We start from the raw sequence: 25,264 nt of genomic DNA, 5'->3' as shown, positions 1-25,264 counted from the left end.
GCTGCTGCCGCGCCGTCCCCGCGCGGCGCGGCCGGGAGAGGGCAGCGCAACGCTCCGAGAGCCGCCCGGGGCCGCGCGGGGCTCCCCGCGGTGCCGCCGCCCTCCCGCGATCGGGGGCGGGCTGCCTCCCGCGGCCGCCCCGTGCCGGAGGGGCAACGGCCGCCGTGCGCGGGGTCGCGGCAGCGCCGTTTCGTTCGCTCGCCCCGCGGGCAAGGCGCGGCTCGGGGCGGCTCAGGTAAGCGCACCGCGGCACCTGCTGCACGGCGGCGGCCGGCCCGGCCCGGCCCGGCCCGGCGGGGCTGCGCTGTGCTGTGCTGTGCTGTGCTGTGCTGCTGCGGGGCTCCGTTGGCGGCCGCGTCGTGGGAAAGCTGCGGCCGTTTGGCTTCTGAAGTCCCGCAGTGGGGCGGCAAAGCGTGCACATATAACTGTGTACATATGTACCTATAGATACATAATTTTATGTGTAGAGAACTATAACTCTACCTATGTCTCTGTTTCTGTTTGTTGCTTATTTTGCCATAGTCTCACTTCTCATCTCTAACAAGGCACCTCGTTTTACAAGCATTAGCCTTTCTGAGCCAAAAGAGGTTTAAAATTGTTTCAGTTGAAGGATGTGAAAGAAGTTTTTTTAGCGGTGCAGTTCCAAGCAGCAGATCGGGAGTGCTTCTTTGTACCGTTTTGTTCCATGGCACTGTTTTGTGTGCAGCTTGGAGCTAGGCAAGCTTTCAAACTGGGACGTGTTTTTACGCTGAAAAAAAGACAGTGAAAGCTTTCATTTTTCTGACTTGCTCCTGCCTCTGCATTTGATGCGATGCAGAATGAAGGTAGTTCTGAGGCATAGCGAGACACACAGATGTGATAAGAAGCTAACAGATGACATACATTATTTCTTTTCTCTTTTGTAATTTTCTTTCTACTGTGCTTTGAAGAAGTATGATTTCAGGAGGCGTTTAAGTATAAGGGATTTTCCCACCTAGCTGGAAAATGATCTGTGTTCTGAGAATTTAGTGTGAAAGCTCACACAAGGAAATTGAATGAAAAAACTCGTGTAGTTTGGAGTTTTTCTAAAGCAGGATTTGAATTCTGAATGCAATGAAGAAAGATCTCATGTAAGTAATATCTGCTGTGATACTCCTCTGGCCCTCTCAGTTGATGTCTAAATTGGAGTTTTCTGCCAAGATCTGGCTATGTAATGTCACACGGGAGAATTCTTTTTCTCAGTCTGAAGCTGCTGCTGTTATTCAGGAGAAGTTCCTATTGTTCCCCCAAGAATAGTTGCTTTGTGGGGCAGCTTGGGAAAGAGATGGTGTGTGAAATGGCTTACCATGCTTCCGATCTCCATAACACAAACAAGAATTTGTACCAGGACATAGGAAGGATGGCCTATGAGTAACACAGTGACTCAGAGGATCCAGTATGAATCGTTGGCTCTGCCAGCTGAAAGCCTGCTCTGGGCATACAGCACTGTTTACAGATGGGGGAATATGGTAAACTTCGGGCAGGTGTGTGCACTGTGTGTCCCTTCTGCGTGCTCCAAGTGCTCACACACTGCCCAGAACAGCAGACTGCAGGTGTGTCACAGTAGAAGTTTGTGCCTGAGTTTCTCTGCTGTGTTAGCTTGAGTATCACTGCATCTGCAGCATCTTGTCACCTCTCAGGGATACTTCCTGCAATTTTCCTCAAAGCTGTCAGCGAAATTCTTCAGAAGTTACAGATTTTTGATTAACGCCCCACAGACAGCTAAGCTGTGTGTCTTTCAGGCTCAGCATCATTACGATGGATGCTGTTAATGTGCAGTACTGGTCAGGGGGCTGTCCCTTTCCTCTGTCACTCTTCTGACTGGTAGCTGCTTCCGTAAATATCAGAGTGATTTCTCATGACTTTTTGTTTCAAAGAATATATTTCTTAACAACGGTAGAGTTTGTCGTGCCTTGCACAGTCAGCAAAATAATAATGGGATGCAGTTTCACTAGCAGAGTCGCTCACACACTGCTTACAATATGATCTAAGTAGAGGAAATGGTACGTTGGGGAGCTCCGTTAGTGTGGTGGCAGTTTGAGAGGAGGCTGTGTGACAATACGTGGGGTACATTTGGCTGGAAAAGAGTCAGTGAACAGAGAGCTGAACCATGGCAGTTCTGTGCATCATCTCTTGTGTGGCTGTGCTCAGGAGTAGGAGCCCCAGCTGAATCAGATTCAGCATTGCTGTTGTGCTTCTGGTTAATGCACAGCTGATACTGGAGGGGGAGTGGAACTCATCTGCTGCAGCTTCAAGCTCACGCACTTTGAAATATTAAAGAAGACTTTTCTACAGGCAAGCTTTGTAGGACGAAATGAGTTACTGAAGAGTTGTGAATTTGAATAAAGCCATTAAAATTTCAGACAATGCTCTCTTTCACTTTCAATTTTCAGTTTGAACAAGGGGGAGAGAAGTGTGCAGCTTCCAGCAAATACATCTAAACAGTCTGGCAGTGTTTAGTGTTACAGAGTGCTCCAAGTAGCTGAATGCATGAAGGTCACCCAAACTGCCTTAATTCTGCTCTGCTGCCTCCCTTGGAATAATCAGAAACCGAGACAGTCTTGTCTCTACAGAGCAAGCTGAGATGTACTTTGGCTGCTCCTGATTTAAATAAACAGTGCTCTCAGGGCACTAATTCTGGCTGCTGATGAATGTGGAGTGGAAATTACCGAGGTATCATTGTACACACCATATGTCCCCGAGCTCTTTTCCTTACTTGCAGCACTGCGGTGATGGTTGGGGCTGAGCGGTGATGATGCATCACCAATAGCACTGGAACATGTTTGAATGCATGTGTAAAGCCCACATTTCTGGTTGACTTGGTTGCTCCCTTCCCAGTGAGCAGTGCACCTACCCTTTATAAATCCTTTAATGAGTTCCTTCTTCCTTTCGAGCATTACGGCTTCACAGCACAGAAAGGAGTGGTAAATTCCTAAACCATTAAAAAAAATCTTTTAAAAACGCAATTTTCTCTGTCAAGGTTGGCATTAGAGGGAGGTGAGAGATATCTGGCAGTGGTATCAAACAGATTCTAGTTTGTTTTAGAGGCCCTATAAGTACCTTTGTTTTTCTTTTTGTGTAAGACAAATTATCTAAGGCTTCTCGGGTTTCTAAAACCTGGCGCTCTGTTTTGGCTTTAGCTAAAATAAAAATGCTGCATTGAGGAGTTAATAGAAGAATGCATAAAGAGTACATTTTGCCAACCTCAGAGAGGCACTTTAATAGAGATGTTCCTATTGTAAAACCCAGACTTTTAACAGTTTAAAAAAAATGTGAGCTTCTGCAGAGAATCTTAATATGTTTTCTGTGCTAATGGAAAATATGGTTTAAAAAAAAAAAGAAAAAAAAAAAAGGAAGGGCAGTATGATAGCCATGAGTCAGGTGACGTTTTTGGAAGATTTAAGATTTTTAAAAGCCTCAAATAGTTGGAAAGGGAGCTGTTAAGAAAGGTATTTAATTGCATTTCTTCCGTTCATTTGTTTCAAGAGCAACTAATGTTTGGTGAAGTAATCAACACTACTGCAAGCAGCTTCATTAAAAATTTAGTGGGTGAGGGTTTCTTTTACTTGTCAGTTTGAATACTGTTAGAAGGAAGTAAAAGTGCTTGCGAAGTGCTGGCTGAGGGCTTTGCTTTGTCCCCTCCCTGCCCCCATCATGCTATAGATCTTCAAGAAAGCTGAGTGTAAGATCCAGGCCAGAAAACTTGGCTGCAGAGGTGCAAATCTCTGTATTTTGGAATGTAGCATTTAGTATGGGTACAGTTAAGCTCTCTGCTTTTTTCCTTTTGTTTAAATCTTCCAGGGCCTTTTAATCAGGCCCGGAGCAAGGATCTGCACATAAGAGAACATTCTGTACTAAATCAGATCTGATCTCTGTGCAGCAGCACATTGCTGGTCCTTAGCAAGGAGCGGGTGAGCCTTGAGGTATACAGATGCATAACATAACTCAGAAGGAACCTATAAATCTGAAAATACATTGAATTGGTTCGATTGCTGTATTTCTTGAGAGGAAGCAGTGTGAATGAACATTATTAATGGAACTGGCTAGCTTCTTGAGCACCATACCGGAGTATCGAAAAGTATTAAGCTGTGAGATATATAAACACATGTACTATAGTTTGTATTCATCTTCGAGGCTGTCTTGGGGGATGGTATAGCATCAGGCTCTTATGGACTGCACTGGTGATGTGTGATGGACATCCAATGGAAGAGAGATGGATGGAAGCTCTCTTACAATGCTTGTGCTGCCAGACTCAGTACAGTTGCATGTTTTGCTTAGAAGACAATGCTGGATTGTCAGGCATTGCAGATGAGCCCCAGGGAATTTCTGACTGTCTTCCAGTGGGCTCTGTGTCTTGTGTTTCTCCAGTTGATGAGAAGATGATTTGCTATCTTTGAACTCCTAACCCCTGTAGATGTTGAAAGCCATTTTGGATGTGGCCCTGGGCAGCCTGATCTGGTAGGTGGCAGCCCTGCCCACGGCAGGGGGTTGGGACTGGATGAGTTTAAAGGTCTTTTCCAACCCAAGCCATTCTGTGATCCTGTGATTCTGTGATAAGTGTTATATGGAAGAGAATTGTGGAGTGCAAACTGCTGCTTATGCTTTGCAGCATTTCTCTATGCTTGCACAAACCGCAGGGTTTTTTCACAGCAGCAGCTGAGCCCATAGTGCAGTGAGGTCCATACCAGAGCTGGACCACAGGGCAGCATTAAGGCCTGAGCCCAGTCTTCACCTTCTCTGTACTTTTTCCAGTTAGATGCTTTCTTTGAAGGGGAAAGAAGATGATGAAATTCCGAGTGGGAAAATATGTTGCTGTGGGATCAAGAAGTGTCATCTTCTGTTTAGGAAAAAACTGATTGTGGTACACAGTAGGTGCCAGGACAGCCAAATAGCAGTAATGGTGGTGGCTGAAGGGTCACCTTTTCAGCCAGCAGAAATGCCTTTCCACTGAGGCTTAGATAACACTTTTCCATATGTAATTTCTTGGATGTGTAAAAGAAAGAAAAAAAGAGTGAGCAATTTGATAATGAGAGTCTCTACCGTTAAAGTGCAGTTAAGTCGGAATGCAGATGGAAAATAGAAATGTCAGGTACTTTTTTCTTCCAGACTTTCCAATATGTCTTGATAACTGGGAATACCATGATCTATAATCGTGAAATTAACAATGTGTGATATATGAGAGTCCGGCAATTAGCAGCTAATAAAGAAAATATTGGAAAATCATGGGAGGGATTATTTATGCATTTTTGGGAAAGCAAACAGATAAAGCCACAAAACTTGCTGATACCCATCACAACAACCCTGAGCTTGTCAGGAGATCAGAAATAGCATTTGACGCTAGACTAACAGAGAAACTGTAGATTTAAAAAAATAAAATAAAACAAAAGGTCGTTAATTTTATTTTCCAGATCTTTTGTTCTGTCTTGCATACTTCTAGTGGGATGAAATGCTCACCACAAAAAATGCTTTCATTAAATTTACTGCTAATTGGAATCAACTTGGAAGCTGACAAGGTATTGTTCTTTGTTCGGATGAATCCTGCTTCTGCTGCAGTAGATGTGAGGCTGACATCTGTGTGCGGTGCCTGAAATTGGACCTGCCTGTCAGCTAGGAACAGGTCAGGTTGTTTGCTGTACAAGAGTGTGTATCCACTGTTTCCAGTTTGACTTGGAGTCTGAGCCTGCTGCTCAGGTTCAGGCTCCTCCTCAGCACCCTGGAACAGCTTGTGAAAGTGGTACAGGGGGAGCTGAGCAGCCCTTCACTGTACAGGCAGGGTGCACAAAGTCCCATTCAGCTCCTCTCTCTGAAACGGATTGTATGGAAACGGAAACGAAGAGCAGCTCCATAGCCAGAGCTGAATATTTCCTCCCTACGTGCATCCTCTTCTTCTTCCTGCCCCTCCCAGCCATTTCCAGTAACCACACCAAGTTACAGCAAGCCCCAGGCGGAGGAAAGATGTGAGGTACTTGTGTAAAACCTTTTCTGAACAGCTGGCGCTCTGAAGAGTGGGAGGAGAGCAAACTGATTTTGTGTGGATGTTTACTGGTTCTTTTGCAGCTTAGGTACACTTTTGTCTCCAGCAAAAGCCATAATAAGATGGCTTATATTAAAAACACTGATATTTATTACACTGATTATATTATATAGTGATAAAATGTTTCAGAGTGGTTCTTGTCAGTGTTGAGTATCTCATGTTTTCAAAGAGTGCAGTACTGATTGCGTCAAATGATGTAAATCTTAGGTCTGCTCATCCACTCAGTACTGAGCTACATACCTGGTGCTTCAGAATGACCTACGCCCAGAGGGTTCACAGGGTGACTTAAATGAAGAGTGGAGGGAACTGGAGTCAGGATGGCATCAGATCTGTGAGTTCTGTTTGCAGTATCCAGTAAAAAAGAAAAAGAAGCCTGAGGCACTGATGATAATGGTAATACATCAAGAGAAGGGTGAAATTAAGTCTTCCCAGGCATGCTTGCAGCACAACGGGCGAACTGGACTAGGTGCTTGCCTTGCTCATCCTTTGTAGAAAAGGAAGCAGTGTACATCTGTTGATGCTGTGGAGGTCCAGCAGGTCATACGACCAAAGGAGCCTGCAGTAAGTCTGCTCCTCTCTCATGGCATAATGATTTGATTATGTTCACATTTTCTTAACAGAGGAGCTGGTGGATGTAGTTTGGTTGTGCACCTTGAAAGAGGGACAGCATTACAGGTGGAGGGATTTTATGCAGCATGATGGAGCAGTGGTGCACACACAGCTGGCTGGCATATCTCCCACTTCATCCTGCCCTTAAATGATGCTCTCTCTGTGTGTAATCCATGTGTCGCAGTAATTTTGAGTTGGTGACAGGTCTGGGATGGTAGTCAGAAAGGCTCATCAGCTCTGTAGCATGACACTTGAGAAAAGCTCCACCTTGAAACACTCCTTGCAGCCATAGTGCTATGGTTTCTTAGTTTCACTTGTAGCTGTGTTTCCCTCTATGCAAACAGAGCTGTGCTTCCTAAGGCTGCATTCAGGATACTGGTGCTGGAAACTGCTGAGCTTTGTCTGTGCCTGTTAAAGTGAGACACTGGAGTCAGCTGCAGGGTTCCTCCTGCTGCTGCCGAACATAAGAGCCCCTCTGTCTGCAGCTTGCTGCTAGCTGGGGTTCGTTGAGACCCTTTTTCTTGCTATATTAGAGTTTCTTTTTCTCTCTCTTTCGCCTCCTTTTTCATATATATATAATTTTTTTCTGGTGGCTGAATGTTTGTGGCCAAGCATATCTCTTTTAAAACTATTTAATTTTTGCAGCATCTCTGAAGGGAACTAATGAAATGCTACCTGGCTCAGAGCAGACCATACCTATGTGCGAACCAGCAGCGCACTGCACAGCCCTGAGCCCTGCTGTTCTTAGAAACTGTTCAGCTGTGAAAACAAGGCCACATCTGAGTGGAGGCAGCCTCCTCTTGAGTGAAACAGGAGCTTCTTGGGACCTGTTTCAGTGAGTGGAAGAAGACTTGTGTGTGGTTGCTGGGCCAACCTTGCTGTTTTAGATACATGGAGTTGCTTCTGGTACACTTTTCTTGTTTGCTAGGAATGCTGTGCATAAGATATGAATGCTGAAGGTGTAGCAAGTTTGAAAACGCATCAGTATTTTGCTCTTTGGGGTATTAAAGGGAACCTGCTTTGGGGATATCTGTTGCGAAGCTGCTGAAATACCTGTCCCAGTTGCTGGTGTAAAGTAAAAGGCTGCTACAGCTGTAGGTCAGCTTTTCAATTCCTGTCTTTACCTCTGGAGATAAGGAGTGCTGTAATCCCCTGCTCTTCGCTTGCTGGCACTAGGAATGTCTCCACTGTCAGGATCAGCCATGTGTGACCTGTTCTGTATGCTGTGCCCATCATGCAAGCAGCACACTGCCTCCTCCTCCAGCATCATCCCTCTGGCCTTTCATCCTGCTGGGGAGCCCATGGCAGCAGGGCACTGAGCAGAGCTTGCTGTGTGCTTTCTTTCAGTAGCTCTGGAAAGACGTCAGCTTAGTTCACAGCAGTAAATGGGATTCAGTGGTGTTGATGCCTCCTGATTTGGTGTGTAATAATTCCACTGATTTATTCTTTTTCTAGGTGCTGCGACAATGGAGCTAAGCTGCACTGAAGTTCCTCTTTATGTAAGTACTGCAACATCTGTCCTGGGGGGCATTTTCCTTGGCTCATTCTAAATAGCAAAAGAAACCAAATACCACTTTCTGGCTGTCTGCGACCTTAGGCTGCTAAACATTGCTGTCAAAAGTGAGCATGTGAGGGTATGGTGGTTTTCAATACTGCAGATACATTCTTTGGAATAAAATTATTGTCCCTCTTGGATAATTTTTTCCTTCTTCAGTGTTCTCAATTGCAGTTTGCAGAAACTGTTACTGTCTGTGAAGAATAACACTCTCTGGTTACAGCTTACAACTTACAGATGCTTTTTCCCCTATAAAATTTCACATTACTGTTCTTTCAATTTCCTCAAAGCAGAAAATTATATATGGAAAAAAAAGCCTCATAGGTTGAAATTGGTAATAAAAAGGATTTTTTTTTTCTATGGAATGTGAAGTGATTGGATGTAACAAGTGAACTCAGAAGAGTTCAAAAGCAGGTGTTAAAAGATGTGAGGAAGTGCAGTAGTAAAATGTATTTTACTGAGATAGCACAATGAGGATTGAAACTTGGGCAACTTAATGACTATTACTAATAAACTAAAATTTATCTTTTTTTAGCTTGATCTGCCTTGGTTTTCAATGAGGATGATAGCAGGGGTACTTGAATATCCATGTGTAGGATAGTAGTGGAAAAGTATGAAGCAGTGGAACAGGTTGCTGAGTGGTGGATGCCCTATCCCTGGAGACATTCAAGGTCAGGATGAATGAGGCTCTGAGCACCTGATCTAGCTGCAGGTGTCCCTGTCACAGTCCAACTCCATCGAGTTGGACTAGATGGCCTTTAAGGGTCCCTTCCAACTCAAACAGTTCCGTGATTCTTTAAGGTACTAATTGGGGTTGATGAAAAGGGTAGTATAAGATGAAAGATAGAAATCAAACGACTAACTGCTTACTGTGATAAGGATGGAAGTGAAGCAGTGCAAATACTTTGTACCCTGCAGTACTGAAAGAACAGAGTTTGCTAATTCACCCTGAAGAATTTGCATTGTGTTTGGCCATTTGGGAGTGGGAACCTCAAGCTGAAGAAAATTAAGTGCAGCATCTGTAAAGGTGGGAGGGAGACTTGTGAGACCTGCTCATGTGATGTCAGTTGTGTGCAAGGTTTTAATGACAAATTTTGATGGGAAAAATAATTTGGGATTTGATGCTAATGGGTAAAGTTCACTGTGATTTTGTCATAGAGATCTGAACCAGATTAGTCGGGTATCTTCCTTGGGTAACAACAGGGTTAGTACTTCATACTGTTACACCTTGTCAGTGCTGAATTTCTTGCGCATCTAACATTTTGTGTAATCTGGTCATCTGAGTGATGACTGTCTGTTTTTTTTGTTGTGTAAGACTGAATGTATTCAAAAAGCTCAAGGGCTTTGCTGAATAATATGATTTTTTGGGGTAATATAATTTAAAAATACTCTATGAAATTACTCCAGTTCAAAAATGCATTATTTTGATACACCTTTTCTTATATATAATTTTTGTGGCAGCAATACAGTTAAAACCTAATTGAAGCACACATAAATGTCATGATTTGAAAAACAAATGGTAGTGGAACAGAAAATTAAATATTTCAAGCACATGTTTTTCAGTTAATTTGAGGAGCCTGCTTCCGGCTTCTAGGCAGCAAAACACTGATAAATACATCAGAAAATTACTCTTCATAAACCCATCTAATTTTCAGGGTTGATTAGCCAAGCAGAAACTGATACTGACATCTCTTCTTTCAACGCTAATATGTTGCTTTGAGAAGTAAAACTTAAGTTTAAAATTATGTTTGTCCAGTTCAGTCTGCAAGGGCAACAGCAAGTTCAGTCTCTTCATTTTACAGCATAGTAAACAGAGTATGTAAAGTAAGACTGAATTGCCTTCAGGCAGCTGCTAACTTCGTTATAAATGGCAGAAAGGATATCTGTAAACTATAAAAGTATTTGATGAAATACTTTTCAGATATGACAGACGTTAAATGTGGTTGTTGCTGCTGTTGAAAGTGATTGCTCTTGTATAAACACAAATCTCTTCAGTGGAAAATCCTTCCTTCTTATTTAATGGTAGGTGACTGTTAACATTACTACTATGTTTATTTTTTCTAAAGAAGTGTTGCTGATCATCAGCACTGATCTTTGACATTGGCAAAGAAATGTTTTGCTGCCATGGGGTAAGCAGACTGTGGGACTCTGGAAGAGTTTGTAAATTACTTTTTACTAAAAGCTTGATAAATGTTTCCCTGGGGAGCAGCAGAGGCAAATAAAGAGATGGAGAGTTTTGTAGGGTAGTCACATCAGTTCCCTGTGGACGCAAAGGGGCCTCATCTCCCGAGGAGTTTCTGGAGATTGTGTTTCAATTCTGTTTTCAGAGGAGTATTTGGACGTTAATACTGCAGGAAGAAGCAGAGGCATGCTCTCCCAGCTGTGAGTCTCAAGAAGATAAAACTTCCATTTGGCTCTGTACTGTTCGTTGTTTCCTAGTTCCCAGAATTAACTTAGGTCCTAAGATATCTAGTGCTCTTGCCACGGCCTCTGGAGTCAATTAAAAGAGCATGAGGGTAAAGCATAGTTCACTTCCCTTATATTCTGCTGTACCCAGTTTGTCCCTCCAGCTGATTCAAAATCCCAGAGTGGCTGAGGCTATCGGGCCTCTGTGTCCCTCTGGCCCAACCCCTGCCCAAGCAGGGATACCCAGAGCAGGGTGCTGAGAGCCTCATCCAGGCAGTTTTTGAAGATCTCCAGGGAGGAGACTCCACAGCCTCTGGGCAGCCTGTGCCAGGGTTCAGTCATCGATGCAGCATAGAAGTGCTGCCTGATGTTCAGTGTGAACCTCCTGTGTTCCAGTTTGTGCCCTTTCCCTCTTGTCCTGGCGCTGTGCAGGTGCCATCCACTTTGCATTCTCCTGTCAGGTATTTATACACTTCGATGAGTTCCCCCGGAGCCTCCTCTCAGCTGAATAGTCAGCCTCTCATCATAGCAAAGATGCTCCAATCCCTTCATCATCTTGCTGCCCCTCTATTGGACTCTCTCCAGTATGTCCATGTCTCTCTTGTACTTGGGAGCCCAGAACTGGACACAGCACTCCAAGTACATACTGTGGCTTCACCACTGGAATCACCAGTGCTTGAATAGAGGGGTAGGAATCAGTTCTGTTACATGTTGGCAGTATTTTGGCTCATAGAGCCCCGGATAACATAGTTTACTTTGCAGTGTGGGCACCCCTCAGTGCTGCATTGTACTTGTTTCAGGCTGAGGTTTTGTTTTCACTCTGTTAGAGATTCTTCAATGAAGTGCAGGTTGCAAGAAAGAGGAGTGTTTATATATTCACTGGTAGATTAAAACACTCTTACAGATGTTGAGAGTCTTAGGGTTTTCCTCTGGGTGGATCAGGGATAGCCGAGGTTAGGAATTAGCACTAAACTGTTTGAAGCTACAGAGCAAATTAGTGCCTTCAGACGTCTCACCTTAGAGTATGCCAGTGTTTCTCATTGCCTGGCCTGTGCTTCAGACTGCCAACTGTGTGAAGCTTTCTGGAGTTTCTTCCACCCCGGTGCTTTCGTCTTTAGTGTTTTTCCTTGTCTTTAGAGTTCACACAGTCCAACCTGTTTGGAGATTTGCTCTGAGTGGTGTGATGCCTCTTTAATTCCTTCTATTTTAGGAGCCTGTGTTTTCTATTAACGCCATAATGTCAGTGCCTGATGATCTTTGCAGTGCACATGGTGTAGTTCCTCACAATGCCCTTTTGTGGTCAAGAAATGTTTAAGTTCATCACTTCAGACCTCCTTTGTAAAAGCAAGTGCAGCCAAGTGCTTAAAAGCCAACACAAGTATGGTGAAGCATATACTCTGGTCTAGGTTTCTCAGACCCTCACCTAGTGCTCAGATGAGGCAGCATTTTTCCCCTGTAGCTTTCAGCTTTTAGCCTTCAGAAGTTAAGTATGCTTGTAGGAAGAGCGTTATCATGTGTGGTGGTTTGCTTTGTTTTGACAAGTGAAAACTGCTTCTAATGCACATTGCTTGTGCCATATCATAGCTCGGGTGCATCCCTTCTCATGTAAGGTACAAAAGACACAAGCTCAGCTGTTTTGGGTGGAGAGAGACAGGGGCACATCAAGTAGCTGCTTTAGACCATGGCTTGGCAGAGCTCTGTGTTGACAGCTGACCATAAGAGAGGTCCTAAGGAGCTGTGCCTCCAGCTCTGTCCTCTGTGTGTGGTCCCACAGGGGAGAGGTAGGTATCCAGATCTTGGTGGCAGCAAGGATGCAGAAGTGAGTATGGTGGCTTTGACTGGTCTTCCAGCTAGCTGGGTGTGCTCTGAGGAAGAGGAGATGGTCATGTGGCTTGCTTGCCTCACAAAGTTTCCCTGCATTAACTGCTGACCAGGAGCTTGACTGCTTTCAGAGATGAGTGCAAAACTGGAATTTAAATGCTGCTGTGGGCAAGACAGAGGCTGGCTGCTCTTTATCACATGTAAATACTTGTAGCCCATCCCTACAAAGGTACATCTGATTGCAGCCTACCTCATTTGATTAGCTCTTGGATCCATGCTGTTCTATTTCCTTAATATTACATCACAATTTTAAAGCTCTTTTGATCTTACGATGCCTTTTTTGTAGGGTACATCTTCCTTCTAGGAATGTTTCTGCAAATACTTGGCCTACAGCCTGGTTTGTTAGCATCTTTACCGTTCATCTGCAATGTTTTTATTCCTCAAGGATAACCTGGGGCTCAACTGAAATCACAGCTGCTTATTCACAGGCACCCTGGCAGTTGAAGGTATCTAAATACAGAACAGAGAAGATAAAGTGAAGTAAGGGGCTCACTTCATATCCTTGGGGCCCAGAGAACAGCAATGTTGAATTCCTGGGCTAGATTTTAAGGTTCTTCAAAGCAAAAGCTTACGTACAACAAATTAATGACCTGAGTTTGTGAGGGAAGGAATCATGGTGAGACAGAATTAATTAGGAAAGGTTTTAGTTTACAAATAAGTTCATTTCATAATCCATTAAGAAAAGATGGAAGCCAGCAGGGACTGGCCAAGGAACTAAGAAGGGAAGCTCTCTTCAGCCAGAAACTGGTATTCACCCTGCCTTTCACCCCCCAGCTGGTTTTTGTTAAAGTTACACCAGTACCGTCTGCACAGCAGTAGTGTGTAGGGGAAAAGTAATTACAGATTTTCATATTGTGTACTTAACATAAAATACTTCCGGGCCAGTTTCAGAACATGAATGCCTGTTGTACAGAAGAATAAATTAAAGACAAAAGTTTTAGGTTAGGAGTCAAAGAATGGTTACAAAGCAGAGTAGTTGATAGTACAGTTTGAAAAGAGGGTTTTAATGTAGATCTAGGAATTGGATTATTTTTATATTCTCTCAGGAGCTTCTGTTTGTTTCTGCTGGTTTTACCTCAGAATTGAGATTTTTCCAAAGTGCTGGGTGTTGGATAATGTTGCCCTAGTTGAAGGCAATGGTAAAGCGCACTCCAACGTTCACACAACCCTGAACACATCTGAAATTTCTCAGCTTTGCACTGAGCTCCATGCAAAAAGCATTAAAATAAACAAGGTTTTATTTGTACTCTGGTAGTTTGTCTAGGAATAATTTGAGTGCATATATCTTCTGCTAGAAAATGATCAGAAGTCCTTAAGCAGAGGGAATTTAAAAACACTTAGTAAGGCAGTTAAAAAGTTGTGAATCATCTTGTTTGGCAGAACGAAATTCCAAATAGTTTTCTAACATACAGTAATTGAATATCTAACTACAGCCAGAGGGGCAGATGAAGCGTAAGCATTATCTTTACAAATGCATGGGTTTCATCTGTGTGAGAACAGGGAAACAAATCAACAGACGTAATTCAACAGTGTGTTCTGTTTTCTAAATGTGATTGACATGAAGTTCAAACTGGTCTAGGAATCCTCTGTGGAAGTAGAAGGTGGCTGCAGGGCCTGTAGCATTGCTCCTGAAGTAAGCAATTGATGGTCTGTTTTGCCAGACTCTGCCTTTCCTGTGCTTCCAAGCTGAACTTAGAAGAGCTGAGTGGGAAGGAGGGTTGGAAGGGAGTAATTTCCCTGAGTGGAATATAACATTTTGGTTTTTCTGCTTTGCAATATGCTCAGTCTTTTCTGGCCAGGAATGTGGGGAAAGAAGCCAGCTTCTGCCCACCTTATTGTCCTGTGCTTTCTTTTCTGTGGGAACAGAAAGGTTTTCTGCTGCAGCATTGTTGGCTGTATCTGGGACACGCTCTGCATTCAGCCAGCCTGAAATCACTGTCCTATTAGATAGTGAGTTTGTAATACAATGGAGAAGTGTAGTTTAAAATTTAAATGTTGGGCTACCAGTATGTGTTTGCTTGTGTACAGGGCTGTGTTTGCTGGCCTGGTCCAGCACTGACCTGAGTCGCTGAGTGCTTTGTGGTTTGACCCGTGTAGGACTGTCAGGTCTTCTGTGGGCAGCTTGGTTGGAGTGCACACAAAAGGACGTGCACAGAGGTTGGTCTCTGCTTCAAAGTGTAGCTGCTGCCGCAGAAGGACTCATGAAATGCACGTGAAACAATGGGGTCTATTTTAAAATGTGTGGAAGAATATAGGGGGCATTTTAAAGCACGTTCATCAGCACTCAGGAGTCTTTTTTTGCACCCAGAGTGTATTTTTTTCCCTCTTATTTTTTCCTCTATGTGAAAGCCTTAGATGATGACTGTATTTTTTTCCCTCTTATTTTTTCCTCTATGAGAAAGCCTTAGATGATGACAAAGATGTTGAGGAGAGTTGGCTACTCTTCTAGGATGCCTTTCTGAGAGTGCAAGAGCTCTCCGTTCCTCTGAATAAGAAAGCAGGCAGAGGAGGTAGGAGACCAGCAAGGCTCAGCAAGGACCTGCTGGGCATACTGAGGGCAAAGAAAGGTGCGTACAAGCTCTGGAAATAAGGCTGTGTCACCTGGGAAGAATACAGGGATGCTGCCTGGATTTGCAGACATGGGATTGGGAAAACCAAGGCGCAAGTGGACTGAACTTGGTGAGGGATGTGAAAAATAATATGAAGATATTCTACAGGTACATTGGCCAGAAGAGACGGGCCAAAATGATGTACCTCCTCTGGTAAATGTAAAAGGAGAACTGGCTTCAACAGATGAAGAGAATGCTGAGGTACTGAATGAGTTCTTTGCCTCAGTCTTCAGTGGCAGCCAGGATTCTAATGTTTCTCACGTCCCTGAGCCCTGCATCCCTAAACCTCTTGGTGGGGCCTGGGGTGGTAAATCCCCCCTCACTGTAAGGGCAGAGCAAGTCTGAGATTGCCTCATGAGACGGAATGTGTACAGATCTATGGGGCCAGATGGAGTGCATCCCACGGTTCTGAAGGAGCTGGCTGAGGTGGTTGCCGAGCCGCTCTCCATCATATTTGGAAAGTTGTGGCTGTCAGGTGAGGTCCTGGATGACTGGAGGAAGGGTCACGTCACTCCCATTTACAAGAAGGGGAGCAAGAAGGACCCAAGGAACTACAGTCTGGTGAGTCTCACCTCTGTGCCTGGGAAGATCATGGAACAGATCCTCCTGGACAACATGCTTGATCACATGAGGAATGAGCATGTGATCCAACACAGCCAGCACAGCTTCACCAGAGGAAGGTCGTGCTTAACCAATCTGTTGGCCTACTATGATGGAGTGGTGGTGTCGGTGGACAAGGGGAAGGTGACCGATGTAATTTACCTGTATTTGAGCAAGGCTTTTGACATGGTTCCCAACCACATTCTTATCTCCAAATTGGAGGGACGTGGATTTGATGGGAGGACTACTTGATGGATGAGAAATTGGTTGAAAGGCCGCAGACAGAGGGTGGTGGTCAATGGCTCTATGTCCAGGTGGAGGCTGGTAACGAGTGGCGTCCCCCAGGGATCTTGGGACCGGTGCTCTTTAACACCTTTATCAATGACATCAATGATGGAATTGAGTGCACCCTCAGCAAGTCTGCCGATGACACCAAACTGAGTGGTGCAGTTGACGCACTGTGGAAGGAAGGGATGCCATTCAGAAGGATCTCAACAGACTTGAAAGGTGGGCCTGGGTGAACCTAATGAGGTTCAACACAGCAAAGTACAAGGTTTTGCATTTGGGCCAGAGGAATCCCAGGCCTTTATATAGACTGGAAGGAGCAGTCCTTGAGAGCAGCCCTGCAGAGAAGGACCTGGTAGTCCTGATGGATGAAAAGCTTAACATGAGCCAGCAGTGTGCTCTTGCAGCATGGAAAGCAAATGGTATCCTGGGTTCCATCAGAAGAGGGGTGGCCAGCAGGGACAGGGACATGATTGTCCCTCTCTACTCTGCTCTTGTGAGGCCCCATCTGGAGTAATGTGTCCAGCCTGCAATACAAGAAAAATAGAGAGCTGTTGGAAAGGGTCCAGAGGAGAGCCACAAAGATGATCAGGGGGCTGAAGCACCTCTCCTACGAAGACAGGCTGAGGGAGCTTGGCTTATTCAGCCTGGAGAAGAGAAAGCTGTAGGGTGACCTCGTTGCAGTCTTTCAGTACCTAAAGGGAGCCATAAACAGGAGGTGAGTCAACTCTTTGAACGGATAGATGACAGCAGGACAAGGGGAAATGGTTTTAAGTTGAGGGAGGGAAGATTTAGGTTGGATGTCAGGGGGAAGTTCTTTACTATGAGAGTGGTGAGGTGCTGGAACAGGCTGCCCAGAGAGGTTGTGGATGCCCCATCCCTGGAGGTGTTCAAGGCCAGATTGGATGGGGCCCTGGGCAGCCTGGTCTAGCATTAAAATGGGGAGGTTTGTGGCCCTGCATGTGGCAGGGGGTTGGAGATTCGTGCTCCTTGAGGTCCCTTCCAACCCAGGCCATTCTGTGGTAGAGTACAAATACATGCTCGTACAGTGTCAGCAAGAGTAGAATACTAATGTCAAACAAGATATGAGAATATTTGTTTACTTCGAATTTTATGTGTTTATATTTTTATATTTTATGTTAGTCATAAAATCATAGAATCATATGCATTGGAAGGCACTCTTAAAGGCCATCTAGTCCGTCTCCTGCAGTGAACAGGGAGGCCTACAGCTAAGTCAGGTAGTTCAGAGCCCTGTCCAGCCTGACCATGAGTGACTGCAGGGATGGGGCATCCACCACCTCTCTGTGCCACTTCTTCACCACCCTTGTAAAAACCTTCCTCAGATTCAGTCTAAATCTTTCATCCTTCAGTTTGAAACCATTTCCCCTCGTCCTGTCACAACAGACCCTGCTAAAGAGCCTGTCCTCTTTTTACTTGCAGCCCCTCTTTAGGATTTATTTATTTTAAATGTCAAATGAACAAGGTGACTCCTTTCTTTTAATTAATGGATGCATGTCAGAATGAGAGTTAATTTCTTTGTTGATGTGCCTTGTTGTGGAACTTTTCTGACCTCTGTATGTAAAAAGTTCATTCCCAGGCTTCTTAATTCCTGCATGTGTTTTTATACACCAACATAAAGTGTGTAGTCAGTGAGAGCAAAATACTGAATGGTATTTTCAAGACAAATCAGTAAGAATGTTAATCTGTAATGTGAATGTAATTCTGGAAAAGCTTTTTTTTTTTTTTTTTTTTTTTTTTGGTTCTCTTTCTCTTTTTTTGTCCTTCCTGTAAAGGCATACAGCCTATTTTTATTTGTATCCAGCTGTTTCCAGATGATGATGTATATACTGTTTACTTTGCTGTATTGGAAGCTGAAGACTTTTCTTCACTTTACCTGTTTGGTTGTGATGTTGCACTAAACACAACTGTAAGGATGCTAGTGACAGGTTAAAAAAATCTTGGCCATATGATGCAAAGTGCTGATTTGGTATGAACTTGCTCTGCTGGTTCAGATTGTTTAAACATGTGTAGGTTAGCTCTGTGCCAGCAGTCACATTAGGTGTTGTCTGTGTTCCTGCTGCTGCTGACATACAGTGGGCATAAAAAGCACAAAGCCAGTGTAAACTGTGTATTCTGTGCTCTCATTACACGACAAAATGAGATTGTGTGACTGTGCCTGTTATTGATGTGGCTTGATGCATGGTGACTTGCAAATGGTCTTGCTGCCAACTCTGCATTTAAATGAGAGATTACTGTCCTTTCAGGCTTGCCTTTAAATAGACTGAAAAAAGCAGCTTATCGCTCACTAAGCTACACTGAAGGAAAAATTAGTGGATGCTTTTTCTTTTGTCTCATTCTGTTCATTTTTACTGTTTGCATTCATTTGGGGGCTTTCTTACTTTTGGCTGAATTTTGAGTTCCAGCAGCCAAGCCATAGGGGAAACCATCTGCTTACTTGTGATGATATAAAGGGTCTGAACTTCTCAGTTTGGCACTAGAATATAGTTCTGCAGTGGATCATCGTTTGATTTATAGTATATTTATGTGCCTCTTGATCTTCTTTTATGAGCTCAGTAACCTCATACTGATACTTTCCCCTATCATCACTTTATAGAATAGTGCAGCAGCATACCATGGAAGTCTTAGGAGATATCTGCATGCCAGCCTTATGCATTTATGCCTGCATCCTCGCTGCATGGCATAATGCATGTTGTGCTCAGCTTCTCTTTCAATCTTGTTGAAATGCAGGCTTTTAGTACATTTGTTTTTGACATCTTTGTTTGAGATAGCACTTTGCAGCAGGGTTGAAATGAATGCAAACAGGAGTATCTGACAGAAATGAAGAGGCTGAGGAGAGCATTTTGTTGTAATGAGATAATGTCGCAGAAAATAAGGAGCTGAGGAGCACCTGGGTTTTTTACATGAATTGAATTAATTGCCCCCATATGTCTAAAAACATGCTTCTTTTCTGTGGAAAATGTGAGAGATCATTCAGCTGTGCAGAACAGCGTAGAGATGTGCAGACAGATAAATGACATAACCTGCTACCACATTTGTTCTTTTTAGTGGAATTGAAGCTTACACGTGAACTTGGGAGGAGGCAGAAGGTGTGACTAATTCTGTAGCACCAGCTATAGGAGGATGCCTTTTCATGCAGGTTCAGAGACTCCCATGACAGCCAATATACTCCAGTTTGTAATTAAAGGAGGAGCATTGCAATGAGTTTGAAAAGCCATGTAGTGTAAGGCTTGATCTCCTATTAAAACCTGACTGAACAAACCCTTTGCCTCCTCTCCTATTCAAAATAAATAAAAAGCATCCAGCCTAAGGGGCATTAACCTCTGTTAGAGATCAACTTGCGTGTGAAAACACTGGTACAGAAGCAGAGACTGTGCTGAATTATTTAGTGCAGCCTTCTGGCAAGTCCCTGGCCATTACATTTCGCCCTGTTAACTGTGTACAAGACCAAGGACTTGTGAGACCAGGCATTTTAGCTCCTTGAAAAGCTGGAGTACTGCCAGCTGTGGAGCAGGTAGAGACCAAGCGGGAGCTGCCTTGGTCGGAAGAAGTTCCCAGGAGTGTGCATGGGGTGAGGGCCTGCAGGGATCTTGAATGGCAGGTGAGACAAAACCTTTGTTAGGGAAATATCTCCAGTAGTACTGGTCCTCCCCTGACCTTCCATTTTTTGTCTTGGAGGAACAAACTTCTGTCATCTGTTAGGACATAACTGAATGCTTTATTTTTTGCAGTTTATTTGGCCAAGTGAACTAGTTGATATTCCATATTAAAAGAGGTAGGTGTGTTGCTCGTCATTAAGGAATTTCTCTGTTAGGGCTTTTGTTCTTAGGGTTGTGCTGGGACCTTGCTAGAAGCATCCTACAGACTGCAGTCAGAGACCTCAGTCAGCCCCTTTTTTATCGCTTTTCTGACAAGAGCTGAGAGCAGTCAGCAGGAATCCCTCCTGCTGTCCTGCCCTGACTGCAGCTGGGGCAGAGCCTTCTGCTGTGCCCAGAGGTTTCTGTGCAAATACTTTCTCTGCACTTCTCACAAAGCTACCTCGTGCTGAGAAAGAGCTTAAAATCTTGGTGCGTAAAGGTCCAGTTGTTTCAAGAACTTCCTGTTCACACACACAAATGCAGAAGAGTGACTTTTTTCTGCTGGGAATGAGTGAGGTTCTCATGGTGGTGGTGAAATTTTCCCATTGTATATCAGTAGAGGATCTGGCTCTCTCAAAGCACCATTATGTGCATATTTAATTTGAATACAAATGCCTACATGTATACTTCTGGGCAATGTGTAACACAGTTTTGAATATTACTGTACCATTGCGTGCTGTGTCTGCACTATATGTGGAGTTGCAAGTGTTGTTATTATAGATATAAAACAAATGAATTATTTCTGTTGCTCCTTATTCTCAATAGTTCAACTGGGAGAAATGATTTTTCTTTTGTTTACTATGTTATTAGATATATATATATTAGATAAATATATATAATGCCTACAAAGAAACATTTGGCCTTTATCTCCCATTTTATTTTCACTTTGCTCTTCCTCTGTAGCCTTGAATTTTATTGCACTGCTTTAAAATAGGCCTTAGACTTTCTTCAATAAGTCAGTCATATTTACTGCAGTTTGGCTACAAGAACTGCCTGGTGAATGTTACAGAAATACCACTGAACATTAGGAAAGGCACACTTACTACTTTGTCCGTGTGATTTATGACTTAGGTAATTTCTTTTGTGTTAAACAACCGCTGTTGTGTTAACAGTTTCTCTATTGCTGCTTTGTCATCTTAGCATCGTCACAAAATCATAGAATGGACTGGGTTGAAAAGGACCACAATGATCATCTATTTTCAACCCCCAGAGCAGGCTGCCCAGAGCCACATCCAGCCTGGCCCCAGGGATGGGGCATCCACAACCTCCTTGGGCAACCCGTTCCAGTGCTTCACCGCCCTGTGTGAAAATCTTCCTCCTAATATCTAACCTAAACCTCACCTGTCTTAGTTTGAAACCATTCCCCCTTGTCCTATCATTATCCACTTACATTAACAGCTGTTCCCCCTCCCGTTTATATGGTCCCTTCAAGTATTGGTTGTTGCAGCTAAGCTTTATTACAAAGATCATTGAGTCTCACTGGCTGCTCTGGGAAACTATCATGCCCCTCCTCTTACCTAAGCACAGTAAAATATATTTTAAAAATTGACCTATATATTTTAAAAATTGACCAAATAGCAAGATTTTATGAAGTGAGCCTTTTGAGCACTGAATAAATGTTGCAATGCATTTATGTTCAGATACAACAAAGCAGACCACCCAGTCTTGAAAAGAGTGTGTGAAAATGAGGCTGTTAGTGACTTAGATTCTCACATCTTTCATGTTGTAGTGTTATAAATTACATTATCTCATGACCTTATGTTTGGTGCATCACTGTGAGGTCTTGTCTTACAACTGTTTAAGTTGGACAACAGTTTCAATGCACTGGCTTTAATTACCTGAAGTGAACATGATTCTGAGACTGCCTGTTACATTGTAGTGGCAGCTGACATGGGGGATAAAAGTCCCCCTACTGCAGGCAACAGATGGTGACTCGCATTCACTTTTAAGATGCTGGGACTTGCATTTTTTGGAAAAAAAGAAAAAGAGCCTTTTTATACCTCTTTGCATAAATATTTTCCTTAATGCATGTAACTGTGAGGTCTGCTTGTCCTTTTGTACTTACAGATAATATTCTTGAAAGCACTGTGTTCATACACAATTTCCTAAGCTATTATGTTGCTTATAATAGTTCATAAAGACATGAGTATGTATACTAAGTATATCTCAGAATGGAAGTAATTATTTCTATGGTAAAAGACTGCTGGGAACATAGATTTACGCATGCTGTGTATAGAAGAATACGGTTCAGTTGTTAAATGTTCAGCATTGTCTAACATGATGGGCTGGGCCTGGCAGACCACTGGAGATGTTGTTTTGCATTCTACCAGCTTTGCTAGAGCTGGTTGCTAGTGAAGAAAGAGATATTATCTAAATGAATTTGGAAAGGAAGAATCTCTACTTGGGTAAAGGGCGGATTAAGAAAGCATGGTGACGTGCAGCAGGGATCAGACATCACCATCTCTCTGTTGCCTGTGCCGCTTGCCTGGGTGCTGCCATGCCTCTGTCTCAAGGTACCTACATTCTCCTCTCCCTTATGCTGGATGCCTTGCTGGGATGTTTACCCAGTCCCTCCACAGAGTCCTTGTGCAGAACAAGGGCAGAGCCTGTCCCTGTTGACTGTTAAGCACCCTGGAGAAACCAAATAAAAATATACATCCAAAAAACCTATTTGGTGGCTTGCAGCTGTAAATCCCATTAAAATCAATCACACACCTTCCTTATCTTCTTGGTGTCACTATCAGGGCAGCACTTTGAGTGATTATGAAAAGTATACTTCACAGTTCCCAGAGATATCAAACCTGCCACTCAACTGCTCACAGCTTTAACGCATTTGAAGTACGACTGTCATCTCTCTAAATGCCCTTGCAGCTGCTACTACAGCTCCTTGAACCTGTCCTGTGCACAGGGCCTGCAAAATTTGCAGGATGCTGCTTTGTTTTTCACTTAAGGAACCCAGAATAATAGTCTTGGCTATCATTACACAAGTGGCAAAACTCTTTGTTTACGCACAAAGGGATTCTCCCATGCTCTTTAAAGAAAACGACAAGGACCTAAAGTTTATCAGGTTTTTTTTTTTTTTTTTTTAAATTATTTAATAGGAGGTCCATGCAGCACACCAGGTGGTTAACAAGAATTGATTGACAAGAATCTCCAGAGACTTTTGTGTAAGCTTTCTGCAGTCAGAGGTGTTAATGTGGCTCTGAAGTTCTTGGCTGTTACCAGCCTGGATGTTAATTGTGAAATCTCCTGATTCAGTGTGGTGTATAAGTAAAGCATAGGTACTTGTATAGGGTATAAATGTAAGTAAAATAACTGGCAGGATCTCAGTAGAAGTGCTGCCTGTATGTAAATTTACTTTCCCTACAAGTCAAAACTGACAGATTCAGCACTATATAAACTTAAAAAATCGTCCATAGCATTGTCAAGAGAAACCAGCCATGACCAAGGACAGTTTTATTTTTTATTTATTTCTTATTTTTAAATTCTGAAAATTTGTTACGGCGAGAATCTGCCCCAGCATCGTATTGACAAAACAGTCATGACCAAGGATTGTTTAATTCATTTCTTATGTGCTTATTTTATTATTTTGCCTCCTGGCTGGTGTCACGGGCCCTTCCTGATGACCTTGGCTGGCTGGCTGGATCCCTGGCCCCTGCCTGCCTGCCTTGCCTGGTTGACTGGAGCTGTGGCCCCTGTCTGCCTGCATTGCCTTGGCCTGCAGCGCTGGGTGCAGGTTGGGGTGCCACTCCATAAGATGCGAGGAGAGAGTGTCCACAGGAGGGCTCCAGAGATGGAGGAGGATCTGAGGGCACAGTGTGTGAGGAGCAGCTGAGCACCGTGGCTGTGCTCAGCCCAGAGCAGAGCAGGTTGAGGGCAGCCCTCATGGAGGCTGCAGCTCCTCACAGGGAGCGGAGGGCAGCGCTGAGCTGTGCTGCGTGGTGACAGCGACAGGGCCCGAGGGAACGGCATGGAGCTGTGGCAGGGGGCCCCAGGGGCGGCTGGGGGTCAGGGAAAGGGCCTGCACCAGAGAGCGGTGGGCATGGAATGGGCTGCCCCAATGGGCAGTGGGCACGGCCCCGAGATGCTGCAGATGAAGGACTGTCTGATTTAGGTGGTCCTCTGCGGAGTGAGGGGTTGGACTTGCTGATCCTTGGGGGACCCTTCCAACTGCAGATATCCATACCATCCTAGGATCATAGAATTGCCTGCGTTGAAAAGGACCTCAATGATCATGTAGTTTCAACCCCCCTGCTGTGTGCGGGATCGTCAACCACCAGACCAGGCTGCCCAGAGCCACATGCGGCCTGGCCTTGAATGCTTCCAGGGAGGGGGCATCCACAACCTCCTTGGGCAACCTGTGCATCACCACCCCCTGTGTGAAAATCTTCCTTTTAATAGCTAACGGAAACCTGCCCTGTCTCAGTTTAAGACCATTCCCCCTTGTCCTAGCACTGCGACCCTCATAATCAGCCATTCTCCTCCTCTTTATACGCTCCCCTCAAGTACTGGAAGGCCCTGGAGCCTTCTCTTCTCCAAGCTAAACAAGCGCAGTTCCTTCAACCTTTCTTCACAGGAGAGGTGCTCCAGCCCTCTGATCATCTTAGTGGCCCTCCTCTGGACCCACTCCAAGAAGTTGACTTGTTATTATACAATGCCTTAACATATACCGAAACAAAACAAAACAAAACAAAAACAAACAAACAAAAAAAGACAAAAACCACCCAATTAGTCGTGTCTCTGAAAATTTGTTATGAGGAGAAACAGCCCCAGCATGGTCTGGACAAATCGGACATGACCAAGGATTGTTTAATTCATTTTTTCTGTGTTTATTTTATTATTCTGAATCCTGGCTGGCGTCACAGCCACTTCCTGACGACAGTTGTTCGATGGCTGGAGTCGTGTCCCCTGCCTGCCTGCCTTGTCTGGCTGGCTGGAGTCGTGGTTCCTGCTTCCGTCGGCTGGAGTCGTGGTCCGTTGTTGCATCGGCTGGAGTCGTGGCCCCTGCCTGCCTGCCTTGGCTGGCTGGCTGGAGTCGTGGCCCCAGCCTGCCTGCCTTGGCTGGCTGGCTGGAGTCGTGGCCCCTGCCTGCTTGCCTTGGCTGGCCAGCTGGAACCGTGGCCCCTGCCTGCCTGCCTTGGCTGGCAGGCTGGCTGGAGTCTTGGCCCCTGCCTGCCTGCCTTGGCTGGCTGGCTGGCTGGAGTCTTGGCCCCTGCCTGCCTGCCTTGGCTGGCTGGCTGGCTGGAGTCGTGGCCCCTGCCTGCCTGCCTTGGCTGGCTGGCTGGAGTCATGGCCCCTGCCTGCCTACCTTGGCTGGCTGGCTGGAGTCATGACCCCTGCCTTCCTGCCTTGGCTGGCTGGCTGGCAGGAGTCGTGGCCCCTGCCTGCTTGCCTGCCTTGGCTGGCTGGCTGGAGTCGTGACTCCTGCCTGCCTGCCTTGGCTGGCTGGCTGGAGTCGTGGCCCCTGCCTGCCTGCCTTGGCTGGCTGGCTGGAGTCGTGGCCCCTGCCTGCCTGCCTTGGCTGGCTGGCTGGAGTCGTGGCCCCTGCCTGCCTGTCTTGGCTGGCTGGCTGGAGTCGTGGCCCCTGCCTGCCTGCCTGCCTTGGCTGGCT

The 25,264-nt window shown here is 44.7% G+C and overlaps 1 protein-coding gene across 4 annotated transcripts in view; it reads left to right on the top strand.

Moving 5' to 3' along the window:
• Positions 1-127: 127 nt before the first annotated feature.
• Positions 128-25,264, top strand: part of ARHGEF28 (Rho guanine nucleotide exchange factor 28) — a 131,261-nt gene continuing 106,124 nt past the window's right edge. For all 4 annotated transcript variants that reach the window (XM_048930809.1, XM_048930808.1, XM_048930807.1 and 1 more), the window contains exons 1-2: positions 128-235; positions 8,117-8,160. In XM_048930809.1, coding sequence (XP_048786766.1) covers positions 8,128-8,160 — 33 coding nt within the window. In that variant the 5' untranslated portion in view covers positions 128-235; positions 8,117-8,127. The remainder of the gene's footprint in view (positions 236-8,116; positions 8,161-25,264) is intronic.

The sequence above is a fragment of the Lagopus muta genome, chromosome Z (genome assembly GCF_023343835.1).
Source record: "Lagopus muta isolate bLagMut1 chromosome Z, bLagMut1 primary, whole genome shotgun sequence".
Classification (NCBI taxonomy): Eukaryota; Metazoa; Chordata; class Aves; order Galliformes; family Phasianidae; genus Lagopus; species Lagopus muta.
Note: the sequence above shows the minus strand (reverse complement) of the source record. Positions and strands in the feature narration are given on the sequence as shown.